Here is a 15,963-nt window from a genome sequence, read left to right as displayed (position 1 = left end):
TTTCATGTAGTATTTTCAACATTCATGGTTTTGGTGATGATCTCTCATTTGAGGTCTATATCAGTTTGTGCTTGGTTTGCTTCCAAGATGTGAGACAGGGAACTCTAGATTCCTCCTTCCACTGGGAAATCTTGTTGAACATTTCCAATTTTTTAGAACATATATGTTCTAAAAATAGTTTAAGTATATTTTACACGTTTATGCTTCTCTCCAGGTCCCACCAAGCCCCTGCAGTGCCACAACCCACATATAAAATAATCACTCAGATGCTTATATTACTTATAAACTGCATGGCTGTGGCAGGCTTCTTGCTAACTGTTCTTATATCTTAAATTAACCCATTTCTATTAATTTATAAGTTGCCACGTGGCTCGTGGCTTACCAGTACCTTACATCTTGCTTGTCATGGTGGCAGCTGGCTGCTTTCCCCCCTGTCTTTCTGTTTCCTCTTTTCTCCTCTCTGTTAGTCCTGTCTATACTTCTGACCTGGCCACTGGCCAATCAGTGTTTATTTATACAGAGCGATATCCACAGCATGTGTGTGTGTGTGTGTGTGTGTGTGTGTGTGTGTGTTTGTGTGTGTGTGTGTTTGAGTGTATACTGTATGTATATAGGAGTGTATGGAGGCCAGAAAGGGCATCATATCCCCTGGAAGTAGAGTTATAGGTAGTTGTGACATAGTACTCATATACATGGCAAGGACGATGTTCATGTGCAGCCAAAAGACACATCTGTACTACATGTCCTCTATCATAATATTTTGCATACTCTTTATTTATAATTTATTTAATTTTTCATCACCCCCTCCCCATTCTTGACAACTGCAGCCTTTCTATTTACTTCTCTCCCTCTATTTAGTCTCTCCTTTCCTTTCTTTTTATTTTGTTAGCCACCATGTAGGAAGTCACAACTGCAGTGTACTTTTGCTTGAAGTGGGCACTTCATTGCACAAATTTGTATCCCATCCTGTTTTTTACTTCCTTCAGTCCCCTCAGTTCTTTTATTCACACTTCTGCAATGTCCATGATATTATGAAAGTGTTTTATATACATATGTCATTTGGGGCTAAGAATACAGCAGTGACTTATTTCTCAGTACTTAACCAGTTATGAGATTTCAGTTTGAATATCAACCACAAGGAAGAGAGACTTCTATTATGAAGACCAAGGCTTTCACTGGGTTGTGGGTTTAAACATATATAACTTGGAAAATAGTTTAAGTATATTTTACACCTTTGTCAAAATATCAGTATGAGATTTCCTTAACGTTTCTGTAGACTCCCTATACATTGGCTTTTGACCACTTTTAAAGTGCCAGGCCAGTACTTCCGTCCATGGAGTGTTCCTCAAATCCAATGAGAAAGTGGTTGATTATGCCCAGATCATTCTTGCCAATATTTCACCAGTTTGCTTGTTTTGACAGGTATATGTTTGAGAACATCTTGTAGTCAAAGTTTGTCATAAGTTCATACTAACCCTCAATCTTATGCGTGGAGGCAGGGTCTCTCACTTAACACAAACTCAACATTTCAGCTAGTGTGGCTTTCTAGCTGACTCTCAGAAATCCATGGAACATTCTTTAACATATATTCCCCCAATAGACTACAAACTGACTATTAACAGATACTGAAAATAAAATATTTTTTTATATTCTATATGACCTGCAGGTAACTATGGAATTTGTCTGGCACAGCTGCCTTGACAGGCATGTGTTGTATGTATTTCAGGTTAGAGTCCATAGCTGCTTGGGCACAATGTGTCTTCCATCTCTGGAGAGACAGACACACTTCCTTAGGCACTGTAGCATTCAGATCACTTTGTGATTCTCTGTATGTTCCTTCAGAAGTCAATAACACATGGAAACTTGACAGGACAATTAGTCTTAGACATTAATCTTGTGTAGCCTGAATAACTTGCAAAGGTCATTGTATCCTGACAACAAAAACTGTGTTGTAATTGCCATTATATTCTGTTGCTAATAAAGTTCTGATTGCTCTCAATAAAATTGTCACAGCCTCAGTCATGCTCAGTTCTCTCCCATTGGCCTGGATTAATTCCTCTTGTCCATATAAGGTAATGTTGTCCTGGCTAGTAAGTATAGGCACTTAGAAATGGTGCCAGGATCAGGGATGTAAAATATGGGGATTTAAGATAAATATAAAAAAAAGTTAAAGACAAGAAACTCCTAGGAATACAGTACGCACAAGTAAATTTAAGGTACCAGCATTCACTGGGGATAAAATGATAGGACAGGCAAGGTTGAAAGAGTGACAGTTGTTTGCAGAAGTTCTCTGAACTTTGTTGCTGGAGGAAGGAGTTAAATCAAGACACCATCAGTTGATTATGGTGATACTTTATTTTGTAGATGTAACCAACTGTCTTATTAAATAAGAAACACAGAACCAATGCAAAGAAGAAAGCCAAGAGGTCAGAGTTAAGAGCTAAAACCTTACCCCTCCTCCTGCAGTGGTCCTACCTCTCCGAAAGAGAGCTACTTCCTGTGTTAAAGACTTTATAAAGACTTTTGGTTCTGCCTTGTCATTGGATACAAACCCAACCACATGACCGCCTTGTCTCTGCCTGTCTGTACAGACCTTCAGGCCCTCCATAGCCAGTATTGAGATCAAAGGCACGTGTCTGCAATGCTGGCTGTATCCCTGAACACACAGAGATCTACCTAGCTCTGCCTACCAAGTGCTGGGATTAAAGGCGTGCACCACCACTGCCCTGCTTTCATATGGCTTACTAATAGCTTTGATCCCCAGGCAACTTTATTTATTAACATACAAATAACATTTTAGTACAAAATAAAATATCACCATATTTCCCCTTTTCTATTTTAATAAAAAGAAAAAAGGAAAGAGCTTATAACTAACATAAGAAAAACTATATACAAAAGTACAATAACTATATACAATATATACAACTAATAAATACCTAAACAATGTCTAGTCTATTTGTATTTGACAAATTCAGAGAAAATAATTGTATCTAATTCACTTTCTATCCTAATTAATCTTCAACTATAACTAACTAATCTTCAACTCCCTCAGAGACTCAAGAAGGAAATAATATTAGCTAACAAAAGTAAAAACATGAAGTACATGCAAGCAACTTCCAAAAAATTGTGAGTTGACAGAAACAGCCAGCTGCCTGGACAGTCATCTGAGGTTTCTCCACAGTGTTGGGACATCATCTTCAGCCTATAGGCTTAGCATATCTGACAGACTCATTTGTGAAGTAGGATGTACACAAGGTCAACAATTCAACCTCACATTGGGTGAGAGCAGTCCATGTACCAGAAACACCTGAATTCCACTAGTGTCATGTCATGATTCAGGATTTTAAATTCTGGAAATTGTTGATGTTTTTTTTAATTCTGCTGTCCATTCTTCTTGGCTATGTGTGTATGTGGCTTCATCTCAGCATCCCATTCTTCTCCACATCCCTCTATTAAATTCCAGTCTACTATTGAGAGGCGTGAGCTTAGTTACTCTTCAAGAATAACTGTTTCAGCTGTACCTGTGGGAGACACCCTCTCACAAATGGTTTGTTTATAGTATCTTTTGTAAAATCAATTGAAGACCTCCAGTGATTCTTCTTTTCCTAAAACAATATCATAAGAGTCCATGCATTTTTCTAAAAGCTCATCTACTCTGTCATTCAGATATCCAATTTTCAGAATGTGTTCAACGTTGGCTATGCCATCTGCCATCCTCAAGTCTCCCTGGGAGTCCCCCAGAAGAATGATGTTGCTGTTGTTTTTCAGCTGGCTGAAATAGTCTGTATTCTTCAAGGCACCATCGTGTTTGTTGAACACATGAATTAGTTCTCCTTTGAATCCTTTCAGCACTCCATTTTCATCAAAATCCATGAAGTTGGATACTACTTTGACATTTGAATGATAAACTCCAGCTTGATGTATAACTTCTTCAAGCACGTCACCGATAACAGCCGAAAATATGAACACAGGGATGCTGTGCTGTTGAAGTTTACCAAAGAAATTCTCATATCCTTCCTTGAGCATGACATCAGAGTCTGCCACAATCTCTTTAAGTTTGATTTTTGGTATGCCTTGTTCAACAAGCAAAACCATGTGGTTTAGTATACCACTCTACCATGTAAGTGAACTTCTCTTCCACAGTGAGGTAAGGATCAACTTCAATAGTGCAATACCACTCTTTCAGCTGCAATAACTTTCTACAACATTTGTCTGTAACAAGTTTACAGTTGTCAATGATATTATGATATGTTGGGCATCTTTTTCCATTGTAAGAAAACCTACTTAGTGTCATATCAAAGTCTATTATTATCTGGAGTTTGGCAGCTCCTCCTTTAATGAGACCACAGATAATTTCTTCTACTCTTGTAGGGTTCTTGATGCGAACTGAGCTATTCTGGAATTCTGGCATCATCTCAATGATCTTGGTCTTGTGGCTCGTGTTTCTCTTCAAGGTGAATATGTACTGGGCCAGCACCATGCCCGCCACCACCGTGCACACGCTGGTGCTCGCCACCGCACCCAAGACCCACGGTTATATCTACAGTTGATGAAATTCCTGGAGTTCATTAGTGAACTTCATCCTTTCCCTGGAGAGGGATTTCTGAATCCCAGAACCTAGTCCAGTTTACAAAGAGCAATTCAGAGAGAATTAGATGCAAAAGGACTAGAAATAGTTCTTGATGATGCTTTTCAGCTTTGGAAAGAAACAAAAACTGAAATAAATAAAATGATACAGTTACAATTAAAAGTGAAAATGAGAGTGGCGAGGAGGCAGGCCCCCGGCGGCCGGGCCGTGGAGTCCCGGGCGGTCGCCAAGAGGGTTAACCCAGAGTCGGGCGGCGCGGCGAGCAGAGCCAGCCCCGCGGCCGGCTTATTGGGCCAGCGCGCGGAGAGACAGGGGTCTGCAGCAAATCACGAACTAATTGATTAAGGCGAGCGGGTTTGAATAGCGCTGGCCCGGTGCCAATCGCCTTTCAAAGAGCCCCTCTATGATTAATCGCAATGCATTATTGATAATCATAATTATAGCAGGACACATGCGCGCTGTGCCCGGGGCCGGGGAGCCGGGGAGGGGGCGGGCGGGCCGGCGGGCGGGGGGAGCCGCCGCCGCCGCCGCTCGATTTCCGTAATTTTGAGAAGATTTTTTTTAGTAATTTTTTATTCTGCCCCAGCTGATGTTTGAGCCAGCATGTCGCGGAGGAAGCAAGCGAAGCCTCAACATTTCCAATCCGACCCCGAAGTGGCCTCGCTCCCCCGGCGAGATGGGGACACAGAGAAGGGTCAACCAAGTCGCCCCACTAAGAGCAAGGATGCCCATGTCTGTGGCCGGTGCTGCGCTGAATTCTTTGAATTATCAGATCTTCTGCTCCACAAAAAGAACTGCACTAAGAATCAATTAGTTCTGATCGTCAATGAAAGTCCAGCCTCCCCACCCAAAGCCTTCCCTCCTGACCCGTCTCTCAATAATCCTGATGAGCAAATGAAAGACGCAGTGAACAAAACAGACCAAGAAGATTGCAGCGACCTTTCAGAACACAAGGGACTTGACAGGGAAGAGTCCATGGAGGTGGAGGCCACAGTTGCCACCACTAGCACCAGCAGCAGCAGCAGCGATACGTTGAGCAGCATCACCAACAGCACCACCCCAAGCTGCCACGGCGGCTCCTCCATGGGTACCTCAGCGATCACAACCTCTCTACCTCAACTCGGGGACCTGACGACACTGGGCAACTTCTCGGTGATCAACAGCAACGTCATCATCGAGAATCTCCAGAGCACCAAGGTGGCAGTGGCCCAGTTCTCCCAGGAAGCGAGGTGTGGGGGGGCCTCCGGAGGCAAGCTGGCCATCCCAGCCCTCATGGAACAGCTCCTAGCCCTGCAGCAGCAGCAGATCCACCAGCTGCAACTCATAGAGCAGATTCGTCACCAAATACTGCTGTTGGCTTCTCAGAACGCAGACCTGCCAACATCCTCTAGTCCTTCTCAAGGTACTTTACGAACATCTGCCAACCCCTTGTCCACACTAAGTTCCCATTTATCTCAGCAGCTGGCGGCGGCAGCTGGATTAGCACAGAGCCTTGCTAGCCAATCTGCCAGCATCAGCGGTGTGAAACAGCTCCCCCCAGTCCAGCTACCTCAGAGCAGCTCCGGCACCATCGTCCCGCCCAGTAGTGGCACTTCTCCCAACATGAGCCTAGTGACGGCGGCCGTTCCCACCCCATCCTCAGACAAAGTGGCTTCCAGTGCTGGTGCCTCCCACGTCAGCTCCCCCTCAGTATCATCGCCACCAGCATTCGCAATAAGCAGTCTGTTAAGTCCTGCATCTAACCCACTTCTACCTCAGCCGACCCCAGCTAACGCTGTTTTCCCCAGCCCTTTGCCCAACGTTGGAACAACTGCAGAGGATTTAAACTCCCTGTCTGCCTTGGCCCAGCAAAGAAAAAGCAAGCCACCAAATGTCACTGCCTTTGAAGCAAAAAGTACTTCAGATGAGGCATTCTTTAAACACAAGTGCAGGTTCTGTGCGAAGGTCTTCGGGAGTGACAGTGCCTTGCAGATCCACTTGCGCTCCCATACGGGAGAGAGGCCGTTCAAGTGCAACATCTGTGGGAACAGGTTCTCTACCAAGGGAAACCTGAAGGTCCACTTCCAACGCCACAAAGAGAAGTACCCCCACATCCAGATGAACCCCTACCCTGTACCGGAGCACTTGGACAACATCCCCACGAGCACCGGCATCCCCTATGGCATGTCCATCCCCCCGGAGAAGCCAGTCACCAGCTGGCTAGACACTAAGCCGGTCCTGCCCACTCTGACCACTTCCGTCGGCCTTCCATTACCCCCAACGCTCCCAAGCCTCACACCCTTCATCAAGACGGAAGAGCCAGCCCCCATCCCTATTAGCCATTCCGCTGCCAGCCCCCAAGGCTCAGTCAAAAGTGACTCTGGGGCCCCTGATTTGGCCACAAGAAACCCAAGTGGGCTCCCGGAGGAAGCTGAAGGGTCTGTTGTGCCACCCTTCAGTGGAAGGAGTGAAGAGACTGGCGTGACCACCGGCTCAGTCCCCACAGCGGGCAGCAGTGCTCTGAGTTCCCCAGGGGCTGACTGTGGCCCAGGAGGGGCCACCTTCACCAACCCTTTGTTGCCACTCATGTCTGAGCAGTTCAAGGCCAAGTTTCCTTTCGGGGGACTCTTAGATTCAGCCCAGGCCTCGGAGACATCCAAGCTGCAGCAACTGGTAGAGAACATTGACAAGAAAGCCACTGACCCCAATGAGTGTATCATCTGCCACCGGGTTCTCAGCTGCCAGAGCGCCTTGAAAATGCACTACCGGACGCACACTGGGGAGAGGCCCTCCAAGTGTAAGATCTGTGGCCGGGCTTTCACCACTAAAGGGAACCTTAAGACCCACTACAGTGTCCACCGGGCTATGCCCCCACTCAGAGTCCAGCATTCCTGCCCAATCTGCCAGAAGAAGTTCACGAATGCGGTGGTCCTTCAGCAGCACATCCGAATGCACATGGGAGGCCAGATCCCTAACACCCCAGTCCCTGACAACTACCCCGAGTCCATGGAGTCTGACACGGGCTCCTTTGATGAGAAAAATTTTGATGACTTAGACAACTTCTCGGATGAGAACATGGAAGATTGTCCTGAGGGCAGCATCCCGGATACACCCAAGTCAGCTGACGCGTCCCAAGACAGTCTGTCATCTTCGCCTCTGCCCCTTGAGATCTCGAGCATCGCGGCTTTGGAAAATCAGATGAAGATGATCAATGCTGGCCTGGCAGAGCAACTGCAGGCCAGCCTAAAGTCGGTGGAGAATGGGTCCGTGGAAGGGGACGTGCTGACCAACGACTCGTCCTCAGTGGGTGGCGATATGGAGAGCCAGAGTGCCGGCAGCCCCGCCATCTCAGAGTCTACCTCTTCCATGCAGGCTCTGTCCCCATCCAACAGCACCCAAGAATTTCACAAGTCGCCCAGCGTCGAGGAGAAGCCACAGAGAGTGGGGCCTGGCGAGTTTGCCAATGGTCTGTCTCCCACCCCAGTGAATGGGGGTGCTTTGGACTTGACCTCTAGTCATGCAGAGAAAATCATCAAAGAAGATGCTCTGGGAATCCTCTTCCCTTTCCGAGACCGGGGTAAATTTAAAAACACTGCTTGCGACATTTGTGGTAAAACCTTTGCTTGTCAGAGTGCCTTGGACATTCACTACAGAAGTCATACCAAAGAGAGACCGTTCATTTGCACAGTTTGCAATCGTGGCTTTTCCACAAAGGGTAATTTGAAGCAGCACATGTTGACACATCAGATGCGAGATCTGCCATCACAGCTCTTTGAGCCCAGTTCCAACCTCGGCCCCAATCAGCACTCTGCGGTGATTCCCGCCAACTCATTGTCATCTCTCATCAAAACGGAGGTCAACGGCTTTGTGCACGTTTCTCCTCAGGACAGTAAGGATGCCCCCACCAGTCATGTCCCTTCGGGGCCTCTGTCATCCTCTTCAACATCCCCAGTTCTGCTCCCAGCTCTGCCCCGGAGAACTCCCAAACAGCACTATTGTAACACATGTGGTAAAACCTTCTCCTCCTCGAGCGCGCTGCAGATCCATGAGAGAACTCACACTGGAGAGAAACCCTTTGCTTGCACTATCTGTGGAAGAGCGTTCACAACAAAAGGCAATCTGAAGGTCCACATGGGCACGCACATGTGGAACAGCACCCCTGCACGCCGGGGCCGGCGGCTCTCCGTGGATGGCCCCATGACATTTCTAGGAGGCAATCCTGTCAAGTTCCCAGAAATGTTCCAGAAGGATCTGGCGGCGAGGTCAGGAAGTGGGGATCCGTCCAGTTTTTGGAACCAGTACACAGCAGCACTGTCCAACGGGTTGGCCATGAAGGCCAACAAGATCTCTGTCATTCAGAATGGTGGCATCCCTCCAATTCCTGGAAGCCTGGGCAGCGGGAGCAGCTCACCTATCAGTGGGCTGACAGGGAACGTGGAAAAGCTGGGGAATTCCGAACCCAGTGCTCCTCTGGCAGGCCTGGAGAAAATGGCGAGCAGTGAGAACGGAACCAACTTCCGCTTCACCCGCTTCGTGGAGGACAGCAAAGAGATAGTCACCAGCTAAAGCTGCCAGAGCATTTCCACTCAGAATGCCGCCCGAGGTTGCCTCCTGCCCCAGCCAGCCCCTTACCTTCTGGCCCCTGGGACTATGAACTACATTATGAAGACATTCTTTTGTACTTTGTTCAACCCCTAGAGTTCTAAGAAAGCTTATTTATTAGTGCTATAACCTTGCTTTGCAAACAGAATGCAAGCATTAACTTTGGTCTTCTGTATTTTGGACTAAATACTAATGGACTAGAGTGCTGTAAGCTTGCTGTAACATTTATGGCAATCGCAAGTTGCCCTGCTAGGCGTCTTAATCTGGCATTAACTTATTTTCTATATCCAGTTTAATATGAATCTGGTGTTGATGCAATGCCTCCGTGATGCGTTAGATCCCTAATAAAGTCTGTATATAAATGTACACTTTGATCCTGCTGGGAACTTTTATCAGCAAACACATTGTCGAATCTTTCCAAACAGATTTAAGGGAAGGACTTTCAAGTACAGGCTGAACATTTGAAAGGTTTGGGATTTTTGTTTGTTTGTTTGTTGTTTGTTTTTGGTTTTGTTTCATTTTTATTCTAAGCTTCAACCTGCTTTTTTTGGTTATTTTATAGAGTTAACCATTTCCGTTTTGAACTGCTATTTGTATTGTGCTTTCTACTTGAGTCGTCTTCAATGTTAATAAGTTTCTGTACAGTAATAAGCACGCAGAATTCTTTAGATGGGAAAAAAACACAAATGTTCTGGTAGTTGAAACTGAGACGTAGCATTTTTGCCTTGTAGGGTATATTCACAGTAGAAAACGTGTGCTGGAATTTCACAATGCTGCTAACGATAGCATCTTGAACAACCTTCAGTGGAGAAATGTAGATGCTCTTGTATATACAATAAGAAATATCACTTTCATTAAAATGTACATATGTTCCTTACAAGAGCAAATGCTTCTTGATCGAGAGCAGGTATAGTGTTGGTTTATTTTGTATTAGGTATGGAAGGAAAAAAAATGGACTGTTACATGCACTTTCTTGGAAAGTTGAAAGGGGGGATTCCAATTTCTTTAACATTTAATACTTACTAACAACAGAGATACTGTAATTTTACTCAAGTAATCAAATACATTTTTTTTTGCAACAGATAAAACAAAAAAAAAACAAAAAAAAAAACAAAAAAAAAAAAGTGAAAATGATTGGGTAAAAGTAGAACTAACACTTGGAATAGAAGAAAATTAGAATCTGAGGGTGTATTTTCTAGTGTCTCTCTGTGTGATAAATTTGAGCATGTTCTGTCTCATTGTTCTGATTTTACTCCTCCTCTTCCAGCTACAATTTCCTCTGCTCTTAAGCCTGTCAAGTTTGTCAATGTTTCCAACAGCATGGAAACTTTTCATTGCTGCTTCACTTCGTCTATGTTTGAGGTTACTAAAGGGGTTTCTGGTCCCTGGATAAGTAAACTAATTGTTTCTAAATCAAGGTACATATCTCCACTGTAAGGGGTTCTGCATCATGCTTGGAGAAGACATGAGATTTTCTCTTTCCCTGGTAAGTGAAATGCCTGGTTCTAATAACTTGGGCATAAAGAGTCAAAAACTACAAACTATTGGTGAAATTATTAAGGCCACTCCACGTAGTTAAAAGGAGATTTATTTAATGGCATAACTTACAAATTAAGGGATAGGTAGGTCGCGGGGTCTGGGGAAGGTGTATCGTAGTCCAGCAGTGTTCTCTGGAGCTCTGCTTGGCCCACCTCCACCGTCCAGGGTCCTGGAACAGAGAGAGCACTCACTCATCCAGATCTCGGGTCTCCAGGCGCCTCTCTTGGCCCCGCCTTGTAGGCATGACAGTTGCCGAAGTCTCAATGGAACTTCCAGAATGGCTACCCACTACATCTCCCCCTTTTTGTCTAAATAAGAAAGTTCTAATCTAATACAAGACTATATACAAAGGAATGGTTATCAAATATTGTCCAGGAATAATGAGGGATAATGACCTAGATAAGATGGAACTACAACCAATGCAAACAATATCAAGCAAGAAACACATACTGAAATCCAGAGAAGTATAGAACATAGGTAAATGGCATGTTACAAAGATCATTCCAAAAGGTGTCCTATCCTAAAGAATCTGAATCTAATACTTAATATGTTCTATCTACTAAGTTGTAACTATAACTGCTAGTCTTTAATCCCATCAAAGACCTGAGAAGAAATATAATGGTACCTGAGAAATGGTAGATGGATGCAAGCAACTTTCGGGAATCTTGCAAGAGTAGACCGAGACAGCTGGCAGCCTGGACAGTCACCTAATGTTTCTCAGCATTGTTGGTGCATTCAAATTGGCTACAGGCCTAGAGTATCTGATAGACCATTTTCAGAAGCAGGAATTCTGAAAGACCATCTTACCCTGTCTTGGCAGAGTACAGTGGTCACTTTCCTTGTGTCCTGCTTGTCCAGAAAGGATAGCATTGCATTTGTACTGTCAGCCGTCGAGGCAAGGGCAGTTCTTTGCCCAGTAGGTCATTTTGTGCCATGAAACCAAACTTCCAAATGGAAATGTTTTAGAAGCCCAACATTCTCTCAGGATCAAATTGGTGCAGCCAGTAGCAATTTTGTCTCATGTCAACAGAATTCTAAGTTATTTAAATGCCATATTCTCTAGGTCTATGAAGTGTTTGAAGGTTACCTGTCCATCTGACTTATGTATCTGTAAATCTGGATAACCTAACTAACCTAACTATAGAGATGAGAAGCATAGGTGACTTTAAATCTATAAGTCTTATCTACTGAAATAACCTAAGGACTAAGGCTTCACGTAAACAAGGTAAACAGTCTATAAGCAAATGTATGGTAAAGAATGATGACTTCAAAATTGTGACAATACACAAGATATTTATAACAGAGGTAGGAATATATAGTGCAATATGCAATATGACAATAATCTTAAATATATATCAATATACTGAATATCCTAAACAGAAGTAGAACATAAAGTATGACAGATATAAATTTACATTTGTATCAATATACAAATATTTCAAATAAGAGTAGAAATATATGTACATTATAACAAATATAGTTCTGTATTTGTATCAATATACAAATTATCTTAAACAGGAATATAAAAATAGTTTACATTTGTATGAACCTATAAGAATCCATAACAGTGCAAATTATCTAAGGCTGCTATTTTACTAAATTTGTTTACTAGTATATACAATAATCTACCATAATATCTTATACCTATCCATTCCATTTTTTCTTTTCCCTTTTTTCTCTTTTTTTTTAGAATACTGAGTCTAATATTTTCTTCCACCCCCAACCCTATAACCATCATCCATAACCCTGAGAATTATGAAACCTAAGGGAGAAGGGGCATCGTTTTCTTAGAATTGCTTCCTTCTGTTTAGGGGGTGATGTTATCTCTGTTAGGTACTGTGAGAAAGCTCAGATAGTTAAATCTCAGTTAGACTAACTGTAGGTTCTGCAGCAAGTCTTAGAGTAATGGGTAAGATTGTCTGAAATTCTGGCAAGAAGTGTAGTATGATGATGATTACCATGGCATCATTCTGGATTGGGTGGAGTTGTTGGTGTTGGGGCCTCATCTTCCTTATGGAGACTTCTGAGATTGCTATTGGAAAAACTTATTTGTTATCAAAATGGAAGGTTTGGATTTAAAGAGGACATAGCCCGTAAGAAAGAATTCTGAGAAATCAAGAGTAAGCATGGAGAGAATTAGAATCTAGAAGACAATGGTCCCTTTTTATTGGTTTCCTTCTGTCCCACACCAAAGGGCTCTTCTGATAGGGGACTGAAGAATCTCTCAGTCTTTTAGCAATATGCTTGGGTTTAGAGAAGGAGTGAGCCAATTCTATCTCCAAAGCCAGCTTGGCTTATAATTGAATTGGAACCACAACTTTTCTAGATTGATAGAGAGATAGATGTTAGACAGTGAGATTTTACCGTGTGTAGATTGGTACCAATAGATTCTTTCTTTCTGCTGTAAACATCTGGATATCCAAAGCCTTATGATTTTTGGAAGATGGGTATTTCCATTATCCTGGAAAGACAAAAACAGAACCCTACCCCAATCTTTGATTGTTAAATTTTTCTTACAACTTGTAGAGATGTCACATTGGTGGTAGCTTTTCTTCTCCTGCAGAAACAAAGGCAAAACTCCTTCCCCAATGTAGAACATATCCAGGCTTTCATTCTGAGGTCAGCACATCCTTGAAATAAACCGGTTGGTTTTGCTCAGGAGTTTTGTCTGTCATCCAATGTCTCTCCGCAGCTATTGTTCCTTTCTCATCAGCATTGAGAAAATTCAAGGTTAATAAAGCACTATGCAATCTATTTCTAGGAGTCATTGTTACCTGTTGCTGTTTATTTAGCATATCCTTTAAAGTTCGATTGGATCTTTCTATGACTGCTTGGCCTGTGGGATGGTGTGGTATACCTGTAATATGCTTTATATTATAATAAGCAAAGAATTGTCTCATTTTATTGGAGACATATGCTGGGGCATTGTCTGTCTTAATTTGTACAGGTATTCCCATGATGGCCATAACTTCTAATAGGTGTGTAATCACAGAATCAGCCTTTTCAGAACTCATAGGAGTTGCCCATTGAAATCCTGAATAGGTGTCAATGGTATGATGTACATACTTTAATCTTCCAAATTCTGCAAAATGAAACACATCCATCTGCCAAATTTCATTTCTTTGTATACCTTTTGGATTGCTCCCTGGAGGTAATGGAAGTTGGTTATAGATGGAACAAGTAGGACATTTTTTCACAATATCCTTAGCCTGTTACCAAGTGATGGAGAAAACCTTCTTCAAACATTTGCTATTTACATGGTATTTCTTATGAAATTCTGAGGCTTCTAGCACATTACCTATTAGTAACTGATCAATCTCATCATTATCTTGTGCTAGAGGTCCTGGCAGACCTGTATGGGATCTGATATGTGTTATATATATAGGATGTTCCCTTTTGCTTATGATTTCTTGCAGTTGTATGAATAATGAAGTTAATTCTGTATTATCAGGAATAAATTCAGCAGTTTCAATATGTAAAACAACTCTCTCTGCATATTGAGAGTCAGTAACTATATTGAGGGGTTCTGTGAAGTCCATCAGTACCATAAGAATGGCATACAGTTCTGTCTTTTGTACAGAGCTGTATGGACTTTGTACCACTTTACTTAAATCTCCTGATTATATCCTGCTTTCCCTGATTTATTTGCAATAGTATAAAATGTGAGGACTCCAGAAATTGGCTTTTGTTGTACAATGTGAGGAAGGACCCATTCAGTCTTCTTTATGAATTCTATTCTCTTGCTTTTGGGATAGAGGTTGTTAATCTCTCCCAAAAAGTTACTGCAGGCTCTCTGCCAGTAATCATTATCTTTCCATAGTGATAAAATTTCCTCATTAGTTAAAGGTACTACAATTTCTGCTGGGTCCATTCTTTTCAACCTTCAAAGTCTTAGTTTACCTTTTTTAATCAAATCAGAGGTCTTTTCTATATAAGTCTTTAATTTCTTATTTGTTTTACGTGATAGGAATATCCATTCCAATATAATATCTTCCCTCTGCATCAAAATACCTGATGGGGAATGTCTGGAGGGGAATATGACAAGAATACATTTAAGTTCTGGATGCACACGATTCACATGTGCTTCTCAAATTGTCTTTTCTACTAGAGCCAATTCCTTCTCAGCTTCGGCTGATAATTCTCTTGGACTATTTAATTTTTTGTCCCCTTCTAGAGTATTAGCCAGATTTTGTAGTCCATCTTTGAGTATTCCCATGTAATAAGTAAGTTGGAAATGCTTCCTAATAACTTTTGAAAATCATTAAGTGTCTTCAATCGATCTCTCCTTAGTTGTACCTTTTGGGGTCTAATTTTTTGTAGGTCTACCTTATATCCTAAGTAATTAATAGAATCTCCTTTTTATATTTTTTCAGGAGCAATTTGCAGTCCCCAGTGAGGCAAAACTTTTTTTACTTCTTCAAACATGCTTTCTAATGTATCTAACTTTGGATCAGCTAATAGGATATCATCCATATAGTGATAAATGGTTTCTGCACAAAGCATTGGCAGAAAGTAGTAGGGCTGTTTAACATCCCTGTGGGAGGACCTTCCATTGATATCTCTTGACTGGCTGAGAATTGTTATAATTAGGTAGTGTGAAGGCAAATTTTTCTCTATTTTCTTGTAAGGGTATGAGAAAGAAACAGTCTTTTAAGTCAATAAATATTATAGGCCATTCTTTAGGCAGCAGAGAGGGCAAAGGCATCCCAGTCTGTAGGGAGTCCATTGGCTGAATTACTTTATGAATAGCTCTCAGATCTATCAGCATTCTCCAATTACCAGACTTTTTTTTAATAACAAATACAGGAGAATTCCAAGGCCTGGTAGATTCTTCAATGTGTTGAGCATTTAACTGCTCTTGAACCAGCTGTTCTAAAGCTTGTAGCTTCTCTTTTTCCAAAGGCCATTGTCCAACCCAGACAGGTGTATTAGTTAGCCATTTTAAAGGTAAGGCATTTGGTATTTCTGAGAGTTTAACAGTAGTCGTGCTCTGTTTGTGAACAGCCTGAATGGTTGGTGCCTGATTTTTATAGCATGTCATGATATTATTCCTAGAAATATGCATTGGTCTGTATTCCTTTTCTGAAAGTGTAGGAATTTTAATCTGGGTATTCCACTGTTGTAACAGATATCGGCCCCAAAGATTTACTGCTACATTTGCTACATATGGCTTCAGCCTTCCTCTCTGTCTTTCTGGCCCTATGCATTTAAGCCATCTCGAACTCTGCTTTATCTGAGATAGGGTGCCAATCCCT

The 15,963-nt window shown here is 42.5% G+C and overlaps 2 protein-coding genes across 2 annotated transcripts; one reads left to right on the top strand and one right to left on the bottom strand.

The window, feature by feature from the left end:
• Positions 1 to 3,573: 3,573 nt before the first annotated feature.
• LOC128124332 (cytosolic 5'-nucleotidase 3A-like) lies at positions 3,574 to 4,519 on the bottom strand. The gene is given in 2 exon segments (XM_052760474.1): positions 3,574 to 4,089; positions 4,091 to 4,519. Coding segments are annotated over 2 exon segments (906 nt in total). The 5' UTR covers positions 4,481 to 4,519.
• A 255-nt stretch (positions 4,520 to 4,774) lies between these two features.
• On the top strand, positions 4,775 to 9,535 carry LOC128094092 (sal-like protein 1). The gene has a single exon (XM_052712176.1). It carries the CDS (start codon positions 5,192 to 5,194, stop codon positions 9,131 to 9,133), a length of 3,942 nt encoding a protein of 1,313 aa, XP_052568136.1. The 5' UTR covers positions 4,775 to 5,191; the 3' UTR covers positions 9,134 to 9,535.
• Positions 9,536 to 15,963: the final 6,428 nt, after the last annotated feature.

Source organism: Peromyscus californicus, unplaced genomic scaffold (assembly GCF_007827085.1).
Source record: "Peromyscus californicus insignis strain IS unplaced genomic scaffold, ASM782708v3 Scaffold_4__1_contigs__length_199733344, whole genome shotgun sequence".
In the NCBI taxonomy this organism is placed as follows: domain Eukaryota; kingdom Metazoa; phylum Chordata; class Mammalia; order Rodentia; family Cricetidae; genus Peromyscus; species Peromyscus californicus.
Note: the sequence above shows the minus strand (reverse complement) of the source record. Positions and strands in the feature narration are given on the sequence as shown.